Below are 21,684 nucleotides of genomic sequence, written 5' to 3' on the forward strand. Positions count from 1 at the left end.
TGATAAAATAGCCTATGTAGCATCAAATTTCGTAACTCCATCACCTAGCTTTGCTTCAATGGCAAGACTTTTAGCAGGGCAAGCTCTCAAAGGTGTAAAAGACAATGTTGATTACTATAAAAAGGGTAAGGGTCTTGATATTCAAAAACACTTATCAAAACTTGGAGAACTACACATGAGAACACCTACAGGAAAAAAGTACAATTATTGTGGACCTGGAACTAAATTAGAAAAAAGATTAGCATCTAACGATCCTAAATATAGAGATCCAATAAACAATCTTGATAGCATATGCCAACAGCATGATATTGATTACAGTAATTCAAAATCACTAGCTGATAAACATAAGGCAGATGATCTTATGCTTAAGAAAATATCAAAAATAGCATTCAAAGATCGTCCATGGGGCACTACAGCAGTTCAAGCTTTAATCGCTAAAGGAAAAAAGACAATCGGACTTGGTGTTAAACAGAAAAGGAAGCCAAAAAACGGAAAACGGCGTTGAGTAAAAATGATTGGTCTCAACAATTAGCCGATGAGTTACATAAACCAATCAGACGAAAATTTAAAACTAGAAGAGTAATATCAAATGGAATTGACGACATATGGTCTGCTGATTTAGTTTTTATGGATAAACTTTCAAAATGGAATAAAGGTTATAAATATCTATTGACTATAATTGACGTATTCAGTAAATTCGCTTGGGCTATACAATTGAAAGATAAGAAAGGTGCATCAATAACTAACGCTTTCAACAATATTGTCATTAATGACAAGCGTAAACCTGAATATGTCTGGGTCGATAAGGGATCTGAATTTTATAACAAAACATTCAAGGAATGGCTAAAGCAAAATGATATTAACATGTATTCCACTTTTAATGAAGGTAAAGCTGTTGTTATTGAGAGATTTAATAGAACTTTGAAAAATAAAATGTACAAACAGTTTACTATTCAAGGTAATACACAGTATCTTGAAATGCTACCAAAAATAGTAAAAGAATATAATAATACAAAACATAGCTCTATCAAAATGACACCCATAGAAGCTTCAAAGAAAAAGAATGAAGGAACTGTTTACTTTAACCTATACGGTGATATGGAGCCATTATCAGCTAAACCAAAATTTAAGGTTGGTGACAAGGTCCGAATATCTAAGTATAAACGAATTGTTTTCGATAAGGGTTATACACCGAATTGGAGTGAAGAAATGTTCGTAATTACTAAGATCCAACATACTAATCCCATTACATACAAATTGAAAGATCTCAATAATGAAGACATACAAGGAAGCTTTTATGAACCTGAATTATTAAAAGCAAAACAGGATGTATTCAGAATTGATAAAGTGATCCGTAGAGACTACAAAAAGAAACAGGCTCTTGTCAAATGGAAGGGATACAGTGATGACTTTAACAGCTGGATTCCAATGAAAGATTTACAACATATTTAAACGCACTATAAACAAAAAATATATAAAGTAATATGTAATAATAGTAATATATGGCATCAGATGGGCTTAAGGGTTTAATTATTAAATAATGCTTTTATCTATATGGATAAAAGCATTAACAATACTATAACATAAATTTACATATTCTTTATTATATTAACAGTATCATTCATATCACTCAATAATAATTCCAGCTTTTTTATATTTTCAGTTAATAAATTAATAAAATTACACATAAAAATAAAATATATTATTATAGTATAGTATAATACATGATTGAATTGCACGAGATTCAAGTTGAATTATCACCGGAGCAAAAACGAAGTATAAGAAATGCTTATAAGAACAAAGAAGCAGTATCCATTCATATTCCTAGTGACCAGTTCAATGGTATTGATATACTTATGGTCAATACGACAACAAAGAAAAGGTTCAATAAACACAAAGAAATGAAAAAAGGGGTTGACATCAAATTAAGTAAAAACATCGTACAAAAACAAACAGGTGGTGTTATTTGGCAATTGGCAAAACAAGCAACACTAGACAAATTAGGCAATTTAAGTGGAAATTCCACTGATATCAAAATAGATAACGGTCTTCTAAGCTTTTTAGATATGATACATGAAAATAATAGCATATAATCACGCATAAAAAATAAAAAAAAGAATATAAGAACTATATTAAGCCAAATGCCACAAACAAATAAATATAATTGATCATATAAAATAAGATTTTATATGAACAAGATTTCTCTTTTATTTTATTTTATAAAATAAAAAAGAAAAGCTCCGCTTGAATCCATAGCTAGAATCCATAGCTTGATTTAAACGCACTTCCAAAATTTTTTAAAAAGAGTATAAGAAGTTTTTTTTTTATTTTGAACCAAGGGTTTTTAAGGGTTGGTTTTACAGGCTTGGTTTTACAGGCTTGGTTTTCTAGGGTTTGAATTTCAGTTTTTGATTCTAATATTTGATTCCAATATTTGAATCCATTTTTGTCCCATATTTTGTATACAGCACTGGAAGTAGTGATGTACTACATCTCTAAGGCAAATTTGCCTCAGAGTGTAGTACATTACTACTAAGGGCCCATAACATTGTACTCACGACTTTTCCAATCCCTAAGAAAGTGTCGCCACTGTACGCGGTGGCCATAATTCCAGGGCACTCTTCTGCGTAGCTCGGTTTGGATCCATCCGAGTTCACACCGTTGATGGCGATGGTATAAATACTGTTAACATATCCATTATACGCACAGCTATCGCCTGTTATACCGCCATTTCCAGCCGCAAAGGTGTAGATGGCGCCCAGACCTCCACGACCCTGGAATAAAGCAAAACATTTGAGGTGAACGTAATTCCCTGGTTTGAGGGGGGGGGAGGGGGCACTCTGTCTATTAATTTTTAGGAGGGGTGTGCTGCTGGCACTCTGAAACCCTCACCCTATACCAGCTATGTTCAGCTGATTTTGCAACCCTATATACTATACACTATGGGAGATGCGGTGGCCTAATGGTTAGCACTGGCCAGGATCATTGTGTTAGTCCGGCGGCTTAGCTTGAAATTTTAGTTGAATTGTGCACTTTTTGATACAAGCATGAAACTTGGCACAATGAAAGTGGTCACCAACAGAAGTTTTTTCAGATATAGTGCCAAGTCGGAAAACCACCGGTTTCCATGGAAACCGTAATTTATTAAAATCAATGAAATTTCGTGAAATATTTGTTTGTCTATCAACTTTTTTGGTCTCAAAATTTACAAAAATAACTAAAAAAAGAAAATGACCAAAAAGGAATTGCGATAACACGATAATAATGGTACCCATGCGAGGCGCAACCGTAAAAACTAGTAAGAATGGTGATAAAAATCTTAATTTTTTAAAAAAATACAACAAATCTAATTAATTACTTATAGTTAAAAATTATGGTTAAAAATCTAATTGATTACTTATAGCTATAGTTAGAAAACAAGATGCAGATAATAATGGACACAAAAATTAAGAGCGGTGGCAAGGGCAGTTACGGAAGAGGAACCAGGTGCAGGGCATGTCAATATCATAGGTAGTGTCCAGTAAAGTAAAATAAGTGGCGCGCAGAAAATATTTAGATAAACTTAGGCTAGAAAATTTGTCGTGAGGGGCGAGATTACAGATAGTTTTCCAAGGTTTTACAACTCTATTGAAAAAAGAAGCTTGAAAAGTTGCGGTTTTACAGTAAGCAGGTTTAAGTACGAGGGTGGGGTTCTTAGAGCGGGACCGGCCATCCGTGACAAAAGTAACATATCGATCAATATTTAGGTCAGTGCATCCACAAATACAGTTATAGAGAAATAAAAGATCTCTCAGTTCCCTGTCATATGTTAGTGGTAGCAAGCGAAGAGTCAGCAGTCATTTTTTGTAGGACAGATCTCGCCGATTCTAGTTCTTAGTATCCAGCGAGTGGCGCGCCACTGGACTCCTTCTAGGATCGTTCTCAAATTGACACTAGCAGGAGCAGCTGGTTTATGTAATGTTTAATAAATGAGCAGCAGTGTTTTATCAAGTTTAAAACACGAGGCGCAGCAGAGTGTTTTAGACTTGATAAAACACGAACTGCGAATTTATTGGACGGCTTAAAAATCTTGTGATGTAGATCAACTCATTTTTGCACTATTTTTTAGATTTGGGGTTATTTTGGCCTAGAAAATTGGACGTAAAGTTTAGCCGTGTCTTTATCAGATATAAAGACACTCATTAAACATTAATTTCTTTTGTATTTTCTTTAGGAATTATTAATGAGTTTTTTAATGACAAATACTATTATGTCAGTTAGTGATCCAAGTCGCACGTACAAAATTTAGAATGAAATGCTGTAATTTAGACTGTTCACAGCCCTATATTTTCCTATTTTTCTTCTGTTAGCGAACAGTTCACCGATCGCGGGAGACCTGGACGCTAGCGCAAAACGAAAGACGCAAGGGAGCAGAGGGCGGGGAACAAAAAATCGTTTCTATGCGATAATTTCCAACTCAATTATTGGTATAAAACAGATGGTAAAAAATACCAATTGTAAGCCTAATTTAAAGCATTCATATCTGTATTTATGAATAAAAATCTACAATAAAAGGTTTATAAAAGTACAGAAAAAGTACTTCGTGGGGGAGGGGCCTCTGGACTGAAAGTTTCATTTGCTGTTTACTAGCTGAAAATGGGAAATTGGCGTTGGCACTATATCAAGAATTGATTAGTATGCGAATGCTTGTAATCCTGCAAAGTTTGGTGCTTGTATCAAAAATCGCACAATTCAGGAGCTAAGCCGCCGGACTAGTTGTGTTCTTGGACAAGACACTATACTCTCATAATGCCTCTCTCCACTCTCATAGTGCCTCTCTTCATGGCTACCAACAAATTTAATGCTGGGGGTAACCCTGCGATGGACTAGCAACCCATCCAGAGGGGAGTAGAAATTCTCCTAGTCGCTTAATGCTACAGAAACTGGGATAAGCTCCGGCTGTATGGGCCACTTGGCTCAACACAGACTTAACCTATATACAATTGTACTAGCTAAACTAGACACAGAAAATCTCTACCCTATCCAAGACATGCTTTTTTAGAACTGTAAAACCATCTGTCAACAACGTTGCCGCAATGATTTTATATACACTTTAGTAGTGTCTCTTTCTCTTCCAAATTTATATTCCTTTACTGATCTTTATAACACTGATCAGTTTTCTGGCAAACAGATACCCTATTCTAGACAAGAACTCTCTGATTTCATATCCTATCCCAGACTAAACTGCCTGAAAACCATGCCCTTCACAGCGGCACATTACCCACTGATAGCTTTTATATGAGTGAACTCACTGCCCCAGGTATAATTTAAAGCAGGATAGCTGTTATGCTTTTAATATATATATTTTTTTTAATGCGCTTTTATTACAAACGACACTCACAAGTTATTTACATAGTACTAGAAGGAAGCCAATACTCAACACTCAACATGGCTGTACAAACTATAACTCTACACATGTAGTTTATTGATGAAAATGAGGCCATGCATTGCCGGGCAAGCACTTGCTCTTAATAGAAGACTGGTAACTATTAATTTTCACAACAATAGCACACCAATAATGTCAGGAGCAACATGTGTTCTTATTGTCTCTGAGTTTTCCAACTGTATTACTGTTACTGAGAATTGTGACATGAAGTTGATACCTTTACGCACAGTACCTTTTCTATGCCAAATTCTAGAGCTTCAGTAGTTAGTGGTCCAGGCCCCTCGACTTGCCAGCCCATGTCGCCAGGCCCCCAGCTGTTAGAGTAAATGTCAATACTGTCTATTTCATGAATTAGCGCCTTGGACTCTGTTGCATCAGTTGACTTGATATCATCATCAAAAAGGCGAATACCTAAGACAAGAAAATAGGACTTCAGATCAATACTGGGAACTAAATGATAAGTTGCTGATTCTCGTTTTGCTTCGAGGGGTTTTATCCGGGTTCTCTGATTTCCCTCCCTCCAAAAACCAGCATTCCAAATTCCAATTCAACCTGGGCAGAGGACCTACATGAAAACTAACCTGAGATCCTACCCCCCCCCCCTTCCTACTTATCAAAGAAATTTAAAAATAGTAATTTATATGAATTTTTAATTTTTTTTTATTGACAAAATAACCATAATACCTTAAATTTTGTTGTTTTTCTGAAAATCATTGGGGCCCATAAAATAAAAAATAAAAAAACTCACTGGCTTTTCAAGAATCATGCTTGTGATTCTTTTGCAAATGAAAAAAAAATGTTTCTAAAATTTAGACTTTAATGACACAAAATTAAAGACTGAATTCAAACGAACTAACCTGCAATTTTAGCATTGTATGCCAGCCCCACACCACATAAATTATTATTAGCTAAACCTGCTATCACACCAGCAACCATGTTGCCATGACTACAAAGGAATTAAAAATTTGAATGTCAACATTTCAGGTCAGTAATACCAACCTCAAAGTTGCGACCATTTTAGTCGCCATGGCAACTAGAATTCTGGAACTGGGGACTAAATTGTAGAATAAGTCGCCATCCGGGGCGACTACAAGAGGACTGCTGCGGAGCCTGAGCAAACTATCATCGGAACTTAAATCTGCTTGTATGTTTTGGATTCACTTTAAAAGAATTAGTTGTTCTGCTATTAAAACCTTCTGAGGACCAGTACAACAACATTTCTGGGTTTTTTAAACTGCTTTTTTTTTATTCTTTTTGTTTCTTTCATTGCGTTTTTCCAGGGAAAAACTTTTCGGTAAAATTTTGTTTCATTCACACTTTTTAGCACATGAATTTAAAGATAGTAGTATTTTGGTGACCAAAATTTTCTATTGGTGACTTCACATAAATAAATATTAGCCAAATGGCCACTAAGGTAAAAAGTTGACTTGGAGGATTGAATTGAATACATTACGTCAAAGCTAGCCTAAGCTCTATAATCATGACATATCAACTAAATTACTTTCCTATAGAGTAGTCACCATGGCGACTAAAATTTTGGAGCTGGTGACTGAATTAAAACCAAAGTCGCCAGCCTGGTGACTAAAATTGAGAAGAAGGATTGAAAGCGTGAGCTTAAAGGAGCTAGGTCATGGACAACACAACTTGAAAAAATTGGCGAATTTTTTCAAGTTTGTCATTTTTTTTTTTTTTTTTTTGCAGTCGGTGGCCATATGGCCACCAAGGAAAAAAATAAACTTGGAGGGTTGAAGAGGCTAGTCCTTGATGTTTTTATGGTGAGGGGTTAGGTTTGGTGGTGGTGTTGGTGGGGGCGGGGGAATTGCAGAGGGAAGCTTTAAAGGAAGGAGGATGCTAATGGTAGCTAATTACAACTGATTTGGATCTTATTTTATTTACAATTACCACTTGGTCTGAGGGAATAATTTTTTCAATAAATTAAATTTTAAATACTAATCTATAATTATAGTTAAGCAAATTATTAATACATACCACAACGCTAAAAAGAAATTGAATGAGGTCCACTCACCCTGATACTGGTTTACCAAAAGGAACTGGTCCTCCATCCACATAATCATAACTTGCTGTAGAATTCTGAAGAAGCAGATGGAAAAATTATGATATTAATAAAAATATTGTTATTATAACTACAAATAATTACAATATTATGGGTAGGTACAAAACGTGGGATAGGCCATGGCCTAGGGGTGGTTATAATTTTCTAAAATGAAAAAAAATATAAAACAATAGATGACATAAATGTACTTGGTATTAATATAATATATAAAATGTTAACATATAGAATGGGCGAGGGAACCTATTTTTTGAGCTAGGAATTTTAGTTTAAGCATGGATCTTGAGTTGACAATCAAGCCTGAAGTCTTCAAGTCAGGATCGCAAGTCAGTATACATGTACCTGAGGGATCCGGAAGGATATTGTTGGACTTAATTTGGTGGACTGAACTAGATTTGTAAATCATGGATTTGTAAAAGGTTATAATTTGTGTGTTGCGCCAAACTACAATAACGAGATTTTCATTACTTCATAACATCCAAATATTATTTAGCAGCAAGAGGAAATAAAATATCATTTTCTCCTTAATTGCACTGCTAATTGTACGGATTCGGCTCTCCATAAAGGTGTTCACGTTATGGAAAACATGTTCCAACTGAATGCCAATCGTTCAAGCGTTGCATGATTTGTTATGAAATGGGTTTTAGACAACATTTTGCATGAGAGATCTTGAAAGTTTAAACTGGCTATATAAGTTTTATACCCTCGCCTTTTGACAAGCTAAACAAACAAGGATCGAAATCCGCCAATCAAAGCCCGCTAGCATGACCTTCTGAACTTGCGGCTCATTTCTGTGGAATTAACATGAAACAAACACTACTAGCTGCTTTGTCACTGGTGGGTTTCGATCCTTGTTTGTTTATCATGCTTAAGATGATTCCTAACATTGTTTATAAAATGTAAATCTGCACCTGGAACACTTTTTTTATTTAGATCAATTTTCTTTTATCACCAACACTCTTATCACCAACACTCTTCAAGTGTACCCATGTACACTTGCCTACCCCACGTTTTGTACCTACCCCAATATTAATATTAATATTTATTATATTATTATATAAATTACCAGAAATGAAATATTTTGACACCAGCCATTAGGTCTACATTTATACATGTGGAAGAAAACTGAGGAGATTAACCTAAGGGGGTGGGGGTGGGAACTCCATGGGGTGCACGCAGGATAAGTGAGGGTGGAAGTGGGATTCTAAGGGGGTGGAAACCAGGAGAAATTGGCAACAATTTTAGAATATTGGGTAATACTTTGACACATTCAGAAAATTTACTACTAAAAAGTGGGAATTCCTGAGAAACAGGAGGGAATTGGAAATAAAAGGCGTGGTATCGGGAAGATTAGACCTCCATGTCTCCACTCCCTATACATGCAAGTGTGATTCAAGTCATATAATTGAAACCGGGGTCTGGGGAACAGCAACCAGTATTGGGTGGGAAAAGTAAAGATGCTGACAGACCTTAGAATGAAAGTCTGATAACAATATAGGAGGTAATTGCTAATCTGCCAAAACACCCACGAACCAAAATCCTACGAGTGTAATTAAAAGACTGCTGGAGGTAAGCAACATCCGGAAATACGTCTGCGTCCGCAGGCTAACTGTATAGCCATACAATAGTGTAATCATTTATATTTATGGAGCAAAAATTTATATGACTGTAAAATTATTAAAAATGATCAAATTAGCCAATTACATAGTTAGAAATTAGTTCAGGATGGCTTCCATCAACGCCATCATCGACTACTGCCACCAGAATTCCTTTTCCTGTGTAATTTGCTGCCCATGCAGAGATGATATTGAATGTTGGTTCACTGGATCCATCACGTCTCTCCTAAGGAATGATAATAAATCAAGACTGATTTAATTAAAAATGGGAGAGGAATGCAATTCTGTAGTGCAGTGTAACATTAATCAAAATAAGTCTCTGATGACTACAGTGCATAATATAATTTTCAATCCTGTAAATTTATGTCAAAATATTTGTTATATTATAGTTGCCTTTGTTAGATAAATTATCTAACAAATAAATGTTCTTGGGACTTGAAACTCAGTTGCTCAAATTGGTTTACATAAACATACACTCGAACCTCCCCTAACACCCATTAAATGACTAAGAATAGAAGAGTTGCATTCCAATCAAATTCAGTAATATCAATAATATGTAAGTGTGCAAAATATATAATTTGATTAGTGCATGCTAATACCATGAACAAATCGCTTCACCAGAATTTTTTTCCAGAACAACGTTTTGGATGCGTTTTGATTGATGTACAGTTGTACACTTCTACTGGCAATTAATGTTACAAGACAATTGGTTCATGCTTTAAGCTGTGCACTGTCAAGTTAATTACAGCGCACAAACCAACTGCTAATGTCTCTATACGTATTGCAACTGTCTACACCGGCCAGGAATTCTCATCCAGACCTTATGATGACCTATACACTTTACTATTATTCAGTGGCCACAACAGACAGTTAAGTTCTGCCCAGAGAAGGCCACTGCAGAGAGGATCAACTGTGACTACTGCCCAGGGGGGTACTCCGGGATCAAAGTGACGGGGATGATCGAATGGAGGCAAAACTCAGGACTCAAAAAAATCCGTGAGTCTTCCGACATTGCCCAAAAAAATCCCTGGACCAAAAAAAAACGCCCAAAAAAATCCCTACTCAAATTACCCCTAAATTGCCAAGGCCGCGCTAAGGCACTTTAGTTTGATTTTAATACCCAAAAAAGTCCCCTATTTAAATCAAGTCACCCAAAAAAATACCTGCCAAATTCTCCTACCCAAAAAAATCCCGGAATCGAAAATTTCGACCCCCAAAAAATCCTTCGCACATCCCCGTCACTTGGACCCCGGAGTACCCCCCTGGGGACTACTGTAAGTCAGTCTGTTCTAGATAATAGTTTCCCTATTTTATATGAAGTGGCTCGATATTCCTTGACAAGTTTATTAGCCTTAGGAATCGATCCACACTGTACCCAGCTAACGTACTGTTGACTGTCATTTGGTTTGTAACATGATGACTTTGTTTGTTCAGTTGTTCCTTTACCCTCCCTCCCACCCTGGAGACTTTCTTCAATCCCTCAGGGGCATCTGGTTGTTCTCTAATTAAATTAAGATTCAAAGTGAATGACTTACAATGTACCACTGATCCTTAAACATGGGGTCTTTAGGCCTTGCAGAGAACAGCTGATACTTTTTCTCCTTTTGATGCATAAACCATTCAACCTGAAATTAATGATAAAATATTTTATAATAAATAGATGCATGTAACTTTATTTACACCCCTTAAATCGAGTGTGGGTATGATTGGTGGTGGACAAAACACTGACCCCCAGTCCATGGACTACAGACTACCAAAAATAAATTAATGGACAACTTAACCCTAAAATGGACTACCCCTCAATAAAGAAATCTGACATTCTAGAGTGAATAATATATATCAGGCACTGTAGTCTTACCTTTGAATCTATATCCAGCTTTCTGTCAATTTCAGATGCTAACTGAGTCTTTTCTGACCTTTTCTTTAATTCAGGTTTTTTAAAGACATGATAGTCCTTAAAGAGCTGAAAGCAAATTTTAAATTTAGTTTTTCTGGAAGTTGTCTCAAGCAATATTTACATACAGTGTAGATGCCCAGGGAGGGAGGGGGGAGGGGGTACTCAAAAAGGTTTCATACGGGGAGGATCTGCCCCAAGGTCCAACCCCTTACCATTTTGACAGAAAAGGCACCCCTTTCGTAAACCTTTTATTGGAATAAGGTACCCCTTTCATATACCTACACGACATGACATATACTTAAAACGGGAAGTTTTCTTGTCATTTTTACGTAGCAATTGATAAATTAAGGCGGTACAGCCATTAATTAAGTCGCATCTGTACAAAACATTTAATTTAAAGGCCTTTTTAATTAATTAAATATCTGAATGGCAGGTTTCCTTACCCTTTCATATACCTAAACTGGTGAAATCCCTACCCTTTTCTATACGTGGAGCCTGAAAAAGGTACCCCTTTTCGAGCAGAGCCTCCCTGTATAGGCCATCATAGGAAGTGCCCCCCCCCCCCTGGTGTAGATGTTAACTTGAAATATTTGTCTTGATGGATGGGTTCCTTTAGATTACCACTATTTTAGACTTTTTTTCCCTTTAGACATCAGTGTGCAAAGAACAAAGAAGTGCATTACGTCCAATAGCCCCAAGTGGAAGTTTTTGGGAAAATTTTAAAGGAAATAAGTCAAGCTCATAAGTACTTTTTCAGGCTAGTTAAAATGACTTTCGGGCTAGTACATCTTGGCTACAGCTACAGCTTGCCCGAAGGGTAAGCTCAAAAATTGTGTTTCTTTGCACCCTTGACATAAACGTTCAAATTGATTAAGACTTAACTTAAGTTTTAATGCACTAGTCATTTGTTTCCTCTGCCCCCCCCCCCCACCCCCGCGACATGCGGGGACTTTGTCGGGCAATAGCGGGGGAATTACTGCAGCTTTGCGATGATTTTATGCCCAAACCCCCAGGGACTTAACCTCAAATTTGCCTGACCTAAAATACCCCCGGGAAACCCCGGGAAATTTTCAAAACCCAAAGCAAAGAAGTGGTTCTGCCCTCTGTGCAAGCGATGCTTTGTTTTTCTGTTTGAGTATACATACACAACAAGAGGATTTGATACATTCATGTGCGACCATAAAGGCGGCATACACTACACATTTAAACACTGTGCAAGTGATGCTTTAATGTTGTTTTTTTGTTTGATAATAAATACACAACAAGAGGATTTGATACATTCATGTGTGACCATAAAGGTTGGCATACACTAGGGGACAGGTACCAGGGACTGGTCTCAGGGACCAGTGAGGGGACGAGACCCTGAAGCAAAGTTTGTGGTGTGTTCAAGAGGGGGTACCAAACAACTGTGTTTGTCAGTGCTGGCATGGCTCACGATTTTCAAGTCCTCTCAGCTCATTGGTTATTCTCCCACACTATTTGTCTGATCAAAAAGCTATACTCCAAACAACCTCAGTGGTAAGTATTTTAAGCTGGTTGAAACATTCCTAATAGTTGTTGTTTCTCAAAATGTATTTAGCGCAGAAATAGACAATCCCTTCTTTTACAAGGTCTTTCAGCTAGCCCCGGGGGGTGGTGGTTTTGCAAAGAAATTCTGCCCTGGTGGGTGGTGGAATTCCCCATAATTAGCATCGCTTGTTTGCAAATTCCCCCGCTATGTCGCGGGGGTGGGGACGCGGGGGAAACAAATGACTAGTGCATAATGCACAGTTTTGAAATTCAAGGTTTGATTTTCTGGTCCATTCAGCATTCATGCAATCGAACACAGACGGTTTAACAGCAGAAATGTGATAAAATTTGCGTTTGTAGAAACTAGCTAACTGCAGAATACCCCGCAAATGAGATTCATCTTATTGAATAACAATAGTTCCTATTGTTCCTATTGTTTCCTGCCTCGTTCTTCTAAGAGTTCCGACTCGGTGAATCTCATTTGCGGGGTATTCTGCAGTTGCCGAAGATACTGCACGAAACATGCACTCACTTGTTTGTCGTAAGAGAAACCATATTTGAGGGCTAGCTTTACTGCTTCTTGCTGACCGCCACGAACTTTTACGGCCCAGACATTGGTGTAAATCTCTTTGGCAAAAATTTCGTTAGCACTGAAGAGTATCATCAACAGAACATACGAAGAAAACGCCGCCATCAGACTTCCGCCACTCTCTCTCTCTGCAGTAGCGTCGCAGACGTAACCGTTCCTACGTGGCAAGATTTCCGCACAGCCCCCTACATTAATTATGCATACAATATTCTGACTGATTCGTTCTTTTCATGATTGCTGTTTATGTATAGTGATAGTATGAAATAGTTGCATACATAATTAATGTAGGGGGCTGTGCGGAAATCACCCTAACCCCGGCTGGGTTAAGTTTCGTCTGTGGCGCAGGCTACTCCGCAGTTATATACCTGCCAACTTTTTCTGGGTTAAATTTCTGAGAGTGCCAGGATTTCCGAAGAAGACTCGACCATGTCCGAAGATTTCCGAGGCCGTCCGAAGTATTCCGAAGACGTTCCGAAAGTATCCTGGATCCAGTCCCAGGACGTGTTTGGCTAAACATGACGTTGTTTCCAATGCATTTCTTGTCAAAACTCTGAGATTTTCGGAAAAAGTATCGTCATTTACTCATTTTAAACGTAGTTTTCGTTTCTCGCATTGGTTTAGTTGACATTTTTCTGGAATGTGTGTCAGTTATGGTTGTAATAACCCACATTTTTCGACAAGGCGTGAGAAATTGCTTCGTAAGCGTGAGTTGGCGTGAGATCAAAGTTTTAAACTCACAGGCGTGAGACTCACGTCTATAAAGGCGTGAGAGTTGGCAAGTATACAGTTACTTTGCAGAGGCCTCTGGGCTGGGAAATGGGGAGAGGTGTGAGGGTCGTGTGAGGAGCCACTGCGGATGGGACAGCTTCCGCCACATTCTCAGTTTCTCACACTCCATGGGCGCTTCCCATTCGACCAAAAATTCCGAAAATTTCGGAACAAGGACGAATGGTACAGAAATTTGCTGGGAAAGTTTCCAGAAAATCCGGAAAGTGTTGACTTTCCGAAATGAGAACCATTCAACCGAAAACCCCGGAAATTCCAGAAGCAAAATCAAATGGAACTGAAAGTTCCCGGAAATTGTTTTCGAAAACTTGGGTTTACCTTGGGCGCTTTCGATTCGACCAAAAATTCCGGAAATTTCGGAACAAGGACGAATGGTACAGAAATTTCCTGGGAAAGTTTCCAGAAAATCCGGAAAGTGTTGACTTTCCGAAATGCGAACCATTAAACCGAAAACACCGGAAATTCCAGAAGAAAAATCAAATGGAACTGAAAGTTCCCGGAAATTGTTTTCGAAAATTTGGGTCTACCTTGCGAGGTTGTCCTCTTTTCCGGAAATTTTGGAAAAAGCTACCATTTTACACTCAGCCTAAGTTCCTTCGGCAGAAAATTTAGCGATTTGTGCAGCTGAAAGCAGCTACATGTGTTAAGGAAGCATTCTTGAAACTCCAAATAAAAAATTTAGGTGAACTCGGTTGTTTTTCGTTGTTGTTTTGCAGGCGGCAGCAAACTGAAATGTACAAATATTTATAACGCGCGTGCAGGCTACACCATTGTTTTGCTCATTAAACTTTTTGGGTTGGGGACGTTTTCGTTGCTTGTAGTGTGCCTTTTAAAAGGTCCCTGTATTTGTCGCCACGATGTCATTCATGGCGTTTATATTCAGTGCTCGGAATGCTTTTTATTTGCAAAAATATCGAGTTATATGTACAGGAAACCGGCCACTAGGCATGAATAGATTGTGCCGGTAAATTCAGGAAAAGTTGCTTCACGATTTACCCAAAAGTTGCTCTAAAGTTGCTCAAATACCAAAACGTTGCCATCAAAATTTAGAAAAGTTGCTTGCTCTCTAGAGTGAATTTTGCGTTTTCTAGAAATTGAAGGGCTTGCAGGTTTACTAAGAGTTGCCCCAGTGTCTATGGCAACCTCAATAGGGTCAATGTCTGAATTATTTTCATCTTCCTCGTCTAAAATTTCATCTGATTGCGATGCCATTAGTGTCTCGCACTTCATCAAATACCAAGTAACCGCTGGATTTAAGCGCCCGTTAGATAGAAAACCGCTGTAAAGATTTCGTGGGCGTAAAGCAAGTGCTATTTTATTGTTATTTTATTGTATATCCTTAGTTTGAATAAAATTAGTTTTGATAAAATTAGTTTTAATAAAATCCTTCGAAATGAAACAACCTTTTATGGCTTGGAACGGTTTTATATCAATTTGTTGCTCAAAAGTTGCCAAGGAAGGCAAAAGTTGCCCTAGGTTGCTGGTACTACAAAAAGTTGCTCAAAACGCTAAATGTTGCTCAAAAGTTGCCGAGCACAATCTATTTATGCCTACCGGCCACAGTGCATTATTTTAATGCACCGTAGAAATTTCCATATTAGACGCACAACCTGACCATGTGCAAATTTTGTTTTGCCTTCCGTGCAGTCAACCGGAAAAGTTGGAAAATGCAGTTCCATTTGCCACTGGAATTTTCCGGAAACTCAAACCAGAATTTTTGGTCGAATGGAAAGTGCCCCTTGCGAGGTTGTCCTCTTTTCCGGAAATTTTGGAAAAAGCTACCATTTTACACTCAGCCTAAGTTCCTTCGGCAGAAAATTTAGCGATTTGTGCAGCTGAAAGTAGCTACATGTGTTAAGGAAGCATTCTTGAAACTCCTAATAAAAAATTTTGCTGAACTCGGTTGTTTTTCGTTGTTGTTTTGCAGGCGGCAGCAAAGAAATGTACAAATATTTTTAACGCGCGTGCAGGCCACGCCATTGTTTTGCTCATTAAACTTTTTGGGTTGGCGACGTTTTCGTTGCTTGTAGTGTGCCTTTTGAAAGGTCCCTGTATTTGTGGCCACGATGTCATTCATGGCGTTTTTTTTCTAGTGCTCGGAATGCTTTTTATTTGCAAAAATATCGAGTTATATGTTTAGGAAACCGGCAACAGTGTATTATTTTAATGCACCGTAGAAATTTCCATATTAGACCACAGGCAGCCCAAGCTAACGATAAGAGCCACAGTACTCTAAGACTCAATTTATAAGGATTTGTATGGGAATGAAACAATTTTCTTTTACGATATAGAAATTCGAACGTTTTATGAATAAAACTGACTTACACTGTTGCTGTGTTGTGTTCTTTCTTGTTTGACAGCTCCTCGATCCAATATGGAGCGATTTGGACGAGTAATTTCTTTGCGAAATTTTGAACACGTGTACTTTATTAAATATTCCCAAGGCTGGAAACTATTTTCGACAGCATCTCACTCGAAGCGAAATATCTTCCGTGAAATTGGAATACAACTTTGTGCTGAGTGACCTGGCTATATTGAATTTCAATGCAAATGAGGTCCTGGTAACAAGGAACGAACTTATTACTTCCGGTCATTTCTCTATCCTGCCATGATCTAGCTGATCTGTAAATCTATAACAAAAGAAATAACCATAAAAGGCAAATAAGCTAGACTGAGAGCACTAGTCTTTCTCGCATATCCTTATAAAAAGAGAAAAGAAAAATAACCGCAAAGAAACTGGGTACTTTAGTATAATGCTGTTTTGTCTGCTTCAGCAAAATATGAACCGAGGAATATATTTCTTTCTGCTTGAGACAAAGGTGACTGATGTCGACTAATAAATGTAGAAATTTTAGACGCTCTACCACAGGCTTACCATCCTATGCTTGTGAGGTCACAGCATGCCCATACTAAATATTGAAATTTCTTCACTAATTGCTATTGTAAATATTTAAGCTTTCTAAAATGGGTTTTTACGACTCGTATTTGTAATAAATGAAGTAGAAATATTTTCGCATTGTTAAGGTATGTTTTTATGCCGTTTTCTTGGCGATTTGTAGCGGGCGAGAGCAGTTCTAGGAGTTTAAGTTTTCGACTCGTGTATAGAATACAAATATTTACACAAGGCGTGCAACTTCGACATCGACGACTCGGCCGTCGCCTCTGGAATGCAGCCGAAAAGACATTTTTTTCTCAACTAATTTTCATCAGAGATTTCGGACCACGAAAGAACAGTCTTCAAACTATAGTCTGGCCTACCTTATCGTTACTTTTTTTCGCGGGACTTAATATTCGCGATTTGACCAAAAATACGTAATTAACATACAAAATACAATAGAAAACATTTAAAATAAATTTTTGCGGGTCTTTAATTTCGCGATTTTTTGAAAATCGCGAAAATTAAGTCCCGCGAAAATAAGTAACAATAAGGTAATTTGAGTGCAATCAGTTCACGCTGTTGTTCTTTTAAACTAGCTGGAATATCAAATTAGGTCGTAAATTTGCCGATTTACGATGATCTTTACCACCTACGTGCTTTAACGTGCGTGAAAAAAATAAAGACAATGTATGAACGACTTGCGTACACGTTTACTCAAGTCGTTCATACATTGTCTGTAATATTTTTCACGCACGTAAAAAATTTCGCGTCAGTGGAAATCCAGCATTACAAAGCTGATTTGTTTATACACCTTTGCATCAAGGTTAATTCCTTAAAACTCAAATTACATATAATTTATATTGAATTTTAGTTAATGGCAAAGCACAGCCAAGTCAGGCTCTTTTCTACCTTAAGAGGTGCATGTTTAATTGGCAAAATAAACCATGTGGGATTTGAAATAATGCCAGACAAAACTGTTAAGGACAAGCAAAAGTGGGTGCTGTAGCGTTATCACCCATCTGGAGTATTCAAGAAAAAGGAGGGGGGCTGAAGAACTTTCAGCCCTTGGGCCATATATTTAAAGGGAGTGAGGCCAAAAATATTTGGCCCTTACATTTTTTCAGCATCAAAGAGAAGGTTGGAGGGTCCACCCTGTAGATCTGTGAATGCATGGATGGTGAATGCTAATCAAGCAATAAGCATTCAAGTATACTTGATACAGACTAGGGACCATCAAAGTATTATAAATAACTAAAACAACTACTGACAAAAATCTTTAGTTTTGATTTTGAGATTACAAACTAAATAATAAACCTCATATAACATCAACTCATTTCTCTTCATGAGAGGAAAGTAATAAAAACAAGCCAGTATATACTGGTATGTTTAATGTTATAAACTGAAGTGAACCAACTCAAATTTAAAATCAAATGGAGCTTTGCCTTTGAAGGTCAAGGTGGAATTCAGTTCAATAAACAGTCAGATCTGTTCAAGTAATTAAGCTAGTAACATGCCTGTAAACAGCCCCTTGCATTCTGAGTTAGGAATGGGCTGATGACCCAACACAAGAAGGGGTCAGTGGACCAATGGTCCAAGTTTTCTACCTCCAAATGTAGTGCACTACACGTAGATTGCACTAGCCAATTTGATCATACAGTTGGATTCCAAAAACTTAAACCTTTAAGAAGAATAAAAAAAGCTCTGAGTTTTCTAGGGTAAAATTACTTACAAAATGGCCTGATGGTGGAAGAGGGCTTGAGTAAGCAGGGGGTTCAAGGTATTGAGGGTTCAATTCATTGGAATTTAACTGTATTTTCTTGCCATAAATTCAAGCGTTTCTTACATTATGTCCAAGGAAAACACCTTTGAATACAAATTAAATGTTAACATATCCAGATGGCACTAGCAACTAAACGTCGTTGACTTTTTACTGACTAGAGCTTTCTTAGAAATGCATAGTGTCCCTAATGTGAGATCATGCCCTTCCCACCCTACTCATTATCCGGAGGAAGGGGCATGATGCATTTACTTTTGGTTTAAATCCAGTTTTTGTATTTTTTTTTCTGATTGCTTGAGCCCAGGAGGGGTACTCTGGATTTCAAGTGACAGGGATGATCGAATGGGGGAAAAAAATCAAGACCCAAAAAAAAACCCTAGGGCTTCCAACAAAACCAAAAAAAAAATCCCTAGATCAAAAATTGACCCCTCAAAAATCATCAGCAAAACATGTTTGTTTGTGCTTTAATACCCAAAAACATCCCTACTTAAATAAAAAAAAAATACTTGCCAAATTTTCCTACCCAAAAAAATCCCGGAATCGAAAATCTCAAACCCAAAAAAATCCTTTGATCATCCCTGTCACTTGAAGTCCCGAGTACCCTCTGGGTGTTCGAGAAACAACACTGTTTTATGAATTAATGAGTTCTGATTGGCTGTCATACTAGACTTCGTAGCCAGAAGCTGGTCAGAATGAAATAAAAAAGTGGAGACAAAGCAAGTTTATATCAAGGACAAGTTTTCTCTGTTAGCTGAGAGGGTGGTTGGCACCTGCTATGCACCTGAAATGTATCAGACATTCTTTTTTATCCTTCTTCCTTTCAATAAACAAGACGCGGGCTGATCACAGGTTATAATATCCCTGTCTGTAAGTTTTTATGATGTACCGGGTATATCAAAATCAACAAACCTTCCCTAAACGAAACAACAACCAAACTAAGAGGTAAGTAAGGATGGTTAAACTAAATAAACGTACACCTATGATACCACTGTACACAAATCTAAAATGTCTCTTGGTATTCTTAACGGAGCAATTGTGAACACTTGTGTACCAACTGGAACACTTGGACAGGACTCCCATTCATTCTTATTGACATCATAAGCACGTAACAACTGAAATAAGGGTGAATCATTGGTGCTACCTAGTTGTAATGATCCCAGTACAAATGCCTTGCCTTTAAAGCTCACAGCATCATAAATACATCTTGGTGCACCCACCCAGTCAATGCTACTCCACGTGTTTGTAGCTGGATCGTAAACTTCAATGAGTTTTGCGTGGGATATTTGCCTGCCCATTCCTCCAAACACAAACACCTTTCCATTGACAACAGCACCACAACCAAGCACTCTTTTTTCACGAGTTGAAGCAAGTCTACTCCAAGAGTTTGTTTCTGGGTCAAATCTTTCCACAATATCTGAGTATCCATCTGCAGCATAGCCCCCAATTGCATACAAAGAGTTTCTGTCAGACACAGCGCACACTGCATTTCTCGCAATGTTCATGGGTGCTACCTCCTGCCACAGGTTTGTATCGGGATTGTATTTGCGTGCAGTGTGTTCACCTCGTCCTCCAACTACATATAAAAATCCCTGAAAACTTACAACAGCTGGAAAACGGTATGAAATTGCCTCTATGAAAGTGTTAACAGGGGCCCAACAGTTAACAGATGGATCATATCTCTCTGCTAGTGGGGCACCACGTCTATTGCGACCAGTCATGTATAATTTGCCATGACAAGCAGTTAAGACTGACTGAGGAAGACGTTTATTTATATCGAAACATGGCAAATACTGGCGTGTCACATCTGCCAACTTGTACCACTTTCTTTCTGAAGGAATGTAACACAATGTTTTCTTTTCTCCACAGGCAACAATGGCATCTTCATGTGTCTTGAGACATCTTCTTGGCGGCTGTGCAAAAAAGCAGTCTTCTGTGCCACAAGAGAGCTCTTTCATGGCATCATGAACAAGCCCTGTACATGTTGTACTGTCTTTCACCAAGGGATGTGGTAGAATGACATTGAAAACATAGTTGCGTGATGCATAGACAAGACGAACGTGACGAAACAACTCAAAAAAACTTTGATGTTTTCTGCTCTCATCTCTTTCAAACCACTTCACAATCACTTGGAAGACTTCTTCCTCTGCTTTCACCGTGATTTCATCACTTGAAATCCACTCCTCCACTTGTGTCACGCTCAAATTCAAAAAGTCGTCACATTGCGTGACATCCATGAAATTTGAGAAAATGAAATCCCTCGCTCTTTCCTCCAATTCAGAGAATTGATACTTCACGGCGGTATAATATGCATTGATGCAGTTTGAAGGAGACAACTGTCTTGAAACGAATTTGCACGCTAGTTCTTTAAGACTTGGAACAACCAAAAATTCAGCTATTTCAAGCAAATCAAATGCGTTGTGTTCATTGATATCAACATGTCCTGTGTACAGATACTCCAACACTTCTTCCATCACAGCTTTGCTCGTCTCTTCCAATCGGATCACTCCTTCTTTCTTTTCTTTCATGTCACTGTTAAGAGCGTTGTAAAAGAACAGACTTGCCGCACATAACACGATTCTGTGAGCTTTCAAACGAGCTTGATCGTCACCGGAGCCAACTTCTAGAATCACATCACAGAACTGTTCGTTCCTTCGCTGACTATCGAGGCGTTTCATCATTTCCACACAAAATTGATCCTTGTCAGTCTCCGTTATAGGTTCCGATGATAAATCTAACGACATTATGTGCGAATTTCGAATTAAATCAGAGGGATTTTAGTAAAAATGATAACACGTAACCTTCCAAGTAACTTCACCCCCTTCACCGCGCGAAAGTTGCGACAAGTAAAGCGCTCGTAAAGCGCATAATCAGCAAAGCCACATGCTGCTGACCAAGGGAAAAGCGGGCTCTAGGGATTTAGGAAGCTCAAGTCTATCAAAAAAAAAATTTGGTGAGTACCTGTAGTTTTTTTTCTTTTTTTCAAGTGATATGGCAGGAAAATGTTTAGCTGATGCGCTTTTTGTCAGTTTAAATACATGTCGAACACGAAAACCCTGGAGCAGTTGGGAGGGGTGATTTCTCTGACTAGGGGCTGCATATACCTGCACACATTAATATTTTACATGGGAGTAGAGTT

General features: G+C 37.9%; 3 protein-coding genes across 3 annotated transcripts in view; 1 reads left to right on the forward strand and 2 right to left on the reverse strand.

The window, feature by feature from the left end:
• The window catches only part of LOC144655513 (proprotein convertase subtilisin/kexin type 4-like), a 47,994-nt gene extending 34,499 nt beyond the window's left edge, over positions 1–13,495 (reverse strand). Inside the window, exons 1-8 of the mRNA XM_078515757.1 lie at positions 13,051–13,495; positions 10,971–11,075; positions 10,648–10,737; positions 9,201–9,338; positions 7,452–7,516; positions 6,283–6,371; positions 5,658–5,836; positions 2,559–2,774 (exon numbers count right to left, since the gene is read on the reverse strand). Of these exons, the coding sequence (XP_078371883.1) occupies positions 2,559–2,774; positions 5,658–5,836; positions 6,283–6,371; positions 7,452–7,516; positions 9,201–9,338; positions 10,648–10,737; positions 10,971–11,075; positions 13,051–13,212 (1,044 nt within the window). The 5' untranslated portion in view covers positions 13,213–13,495. The remainder of the gene's footprint in view (positions 1–2,558; positions 2,775–5,657; positions 5,837–6,282; positions 6,372–7,451; positions 7,517–9,200; positions 9,339–10,647; positions 10,738–10,970; positions 11,076–13,050) is intronic.
• A 1,718-nt stretch (positions 13,496–15,213) lies between these two features.
• The window catches only part of LOC144655561 (uncharacterized), a 253,491-nt gene continuing 247,020 nt past the window's right edge, over positions 15,214–21,684 (forward strand). The window contains exon 1 of the mRNA XM_078515813.1: positions 15,214–15,224. The gene's annotated coding sequence lies outside the window, so the exon portion shown is untranslated. The remainder of the gene's footprint in view (positions 15,225–21,684) is intronic.
• Positions 19,158–21,368, reverse strand: LOC144655519 (kelch-like protein 11). Its single transcript, XM_078515764.1, has one exon. The coding sequence runs from the start codon at positions 21,287–21,289 to the stop codon at positions 19,526–19,528; it is 1,764 nt and encodes a 587-aa protein (XP_078371890.1). The 5' UTR covers positions 21,290–21,368; the 3' UTR covers positions 19,158–19,525.

The sequence above is a fragment of the Oculina patagonica genome, chromosome 5 (assembly GCF_052425735.1).
Source record: "Oculina patagonica isolate OP01 chromosome 5, crgOcupat, whole genome shotgun sequence".
Lineage (NCBI taxonomy): Eukaryota > Metazoa > Cnidaria > Anthozoa > Scleractinia > Oculinidae > Oculina > Oculina patagonica.

Coding starts and splice junctions, on each gene's coding strand:
- LOC144655519 (XM_078515764.1), bottom strand. CDS start 21,289: ATGTCGTTAGATTTATCATCGGAACCTATAACGGAGACTGACAAGGAT.